Genomic DNA, 2,846 nt, shown 5'->3' on the forward strand with positions numbered 1-2,846 from the left:
TTTTTTTTTTTGTCTTTGTGTTATTATGTTGGTTCATAAATATAAAAAACTGCTTGTATTCATTTCAGTCACTGAAAAACATATATATATTTGTGTGATGTTTCAAAGCGTTTGTTTTTATTTGCTTTCGTCTAGTTTCGTTTCAAAATTACGGAATAAGTTTGTTTACATGACATTTACTTTGAAATGCTAAAGCGGAAGTATCTTGGATTTCCGGTTGCGTTTAATCGCCGAGGTGTTTGTTTACAGCATGAAACGAAACAGAAATCAGCGCTTCAGACCATAATGTGAGTTTATCTCTGCTTGACTTTCTGCTCAAAAACTACTGGTTTAGTAAACTAACTAACCAGGTTAGCTAATGTTAACTAACTAATGTTAACTAACCAGGTTAGCTAATGTTTACTTAAAGGGTTAGCTTATGTTAACTAACCGAGTTAGCTAATGTTAACTTGCAGGGTTAGCTAATGTTAACTTACAGGGTTAGCTAATGTTAACTAACCGAGTTAGCTAATGTTAACTAACCGAGTTAGCTAATGTTAACTAACAGTGTTAGCTAATGTTAACTAGCTAATGTTAACTAACCGGGTTAGCTAATGTTAACTTACAGGGTTAGTTAATTTTAACTAGCGGTTTTTACACAGTAACATTAGTTAACGTATTGAACCGAAATGAAATCAGCTGTAGCAACACTTGTGTCGTGTTTGAGCTGTCTGTAAACATAAATTTGTTGTATTTTTATTAATTTAGTGTAAAAGATGTCAGATACATTTAATCTAACATAATAAATGATGATAAATGAAGTTAAAGTAACTCTGAAGTTATGCTAACAGGCAGTAAACAGTGGCAGAAGTTCTTTGAACCAAACTCCTGTTATTTTTAAAAAGATTTTAGCAAATTATGTTTTTACAGAATAAATAAAAATAGCATCATTTTAATTTGATTTCTGTGTTAAAATAGTTAAATGTTCCTGTTATTCAGCAGTGTTAATTTATGAATAATTTAAATTTCTATGTTCTAACATTAAGCCTGTATGTTTTTTATCTTAAGCAGTGGAACACACCAGGCTTTGATTTTCAGCATTAAACTGGAGGAAAAGTGAGTGGAGTTTGGTGCAGAGTTTCAGTCGGTGATGTTGGGAGTGGACTGAGCAGATCCAGGTTCTGTTGATCTAAATAAAAGTCCAGTTTGTTTTTTCCCAGTATGAAGCTGCGAGTTCGGATCCAGCGTCAGACCAGCAGGGTGGAGTTACCGGGCGGAGAGCCCACCCTGCAGGAGCTGTCGGACCTCATAAAGCAGACCCTGCTGTCCTCTCATGGACTCGGTACCGACACAGATTTCAGTTTGTCTCTGAACGGTTCTGAACTCCTGTCGGACTCGGGTCAGACCCTGTCCTCCTGCGGCATCGTGTCTGGAGACCTGATCTGTGTCCTGCTGCACCAGCCTGCGCCGGGGACGAGCTCCAGCTGTGCTGAGGCCACGCCCAGCGCCCAGCGGACCCCCGACAAGACCACCTGCCAGGTCAGTTTAGAGAACAGGTGTTTTTATTTAACAAAATAACAGTGAGTGGAGATATATTTTATTATTTATTACCTCTGATGTAAATAATGTTTAATTATAGTAGTATTATTATAATAGTTGTTCTCCTGGAAAATATCGAGCTGCAGATTAAAGTTTATTCATACAGAACAAGACAAACTCTCAGCTAATATTCAGATTAATACTTTAAAAACGAGCTGCTTTTCTTCAGTAAAATCACTTTTTTAAAGGTTTAAAACTGAAGAATAAAACTGAGTCAACTTCAAAACGATGACTCGTCGTTTTTACGCTTCAGTAACCTGAACGCCTCGATAACAAAAACACTTTTATTTTGCTGCTTTCTGTGGATAAAAATCTGTTGTTTCTGTTTTAGTTTCATCATTTCTGAATCCCTGATCCTTATGTTGTTTATAGAAATTATTCCTGAAGTTTTAAAGGTTTAAAGGAACAATTTAGAAGCCAGTTAAAACAAATATCTGTGTTCTTATTGGCTGTTTGTTTTTTAAAGAAAGTGTTTCTGTTTTTTACTTTATAAAGATCTTTTCATACATCGTTACATGAATAAGGTTAAACTTTCTGCTGTTGTCTTTTAAAGCAGATAAATGTTTAATTAAAGAAGCTGCTAAGAATCTAAACAAAATAATAACATTTTATTTAACTAAATAAATAAATTCTAATAAAAACAGGTTTTACTTTAAAACTCAAATATTTAAATGGATAAAACACAGATAAATCCCTTCAATTTTCTTATAAACTTTTTAAAATCAGCTTCAACTAACTGACTGTTTTTGTCTTCTTATGTTAGTGTAACACTAATTATATGTACAGTGAATATGTAGGTGTCTGACTACAGTGGTGTGAGGTAATCAGAAATAAGTCCGACTAAAGAACCTGTGTGTGAATAAAACACCACAACACAAGGAACACATTTAGTTTTATTTCTTTTGTATTGAAAGTATTAAAAGTGTTTTTATATATAAACTATAGGCAGATATTGAATATTAAAGGTGCAGTATGTAACTTTTCTAAAAATGTATTTTTTACATATTTGTTCATTCTGTCACTATCTCCTGACAGATTGATATTAGACAGGTAAGCTATGGAGGAAAAAAGAGTCCTCTTGCTTTTCCCGGTGGTACTACAGGCTTTAGAAAAATCCAGGCTTCCCCGAGAATTAACAGCCAATGAAAACAGAAGTTTGTTCGTGAACGAGCTTCTGACGCCCTCCATCGTCACTGCCCGCAGCGCGCATTCACGCGCGCACGTTCTCGTTTCAAAAGCAGCTACAGTGACGGAGGATAAGCTAACTG

The 2,846-nt window shown here is 35.0% G+C and overlaps 1 protein-coding gene across 6 annotated transcripts in view; it reads left to right on the forward strand.

Moving 5' to 3' along the window:
• The first annotated feature begins 199 nt into the window (after positions 1–199).
• Positions 200–2,846, forward strand: part of fbxo7 (F-box protein 7) — an 8,859-nt gene continuing 6,212 nt past the window's right edge. The window contains exons 1-3 of one of the 6 annotated variants that reach the window (XM_014031753.1): positions 200–287; positions 1,051–1,095; positions 1,185–1,518. In XM_014031753.1, coding sequence (XP_013887207.1) covers positions 1,201–1,518 — 318 coding nt within the window. In that variant the 5' untranslated portion in view covers positions 200–287; positions 1,051–1,095; positions 1,185–1,200. The other 5 variants (XM_014031752.1, XM_014031756.1, XM_014031755.1 and 2 more) reach the window with 5 other exon arrangements.

This window comes from Austrofundulus limnaeus, unplaced genomic scaffold (assembly GCF_001266775.1).
Source record: "Austrofundulus limnaeus strain Quisiro unplaced genomic scaffold, Austrofundulus_limnaeus-1.0 Scaffold1311, whole genome shotgun sequence".
In the NCBI taxonomy this organism is placed as follows: Eukaryota; Metazoa; Chordata; class Actinopteri; order Cyprinodontiformes; family Rivulidae; genus Austrofundulus; species Austrofundulus limnaeus.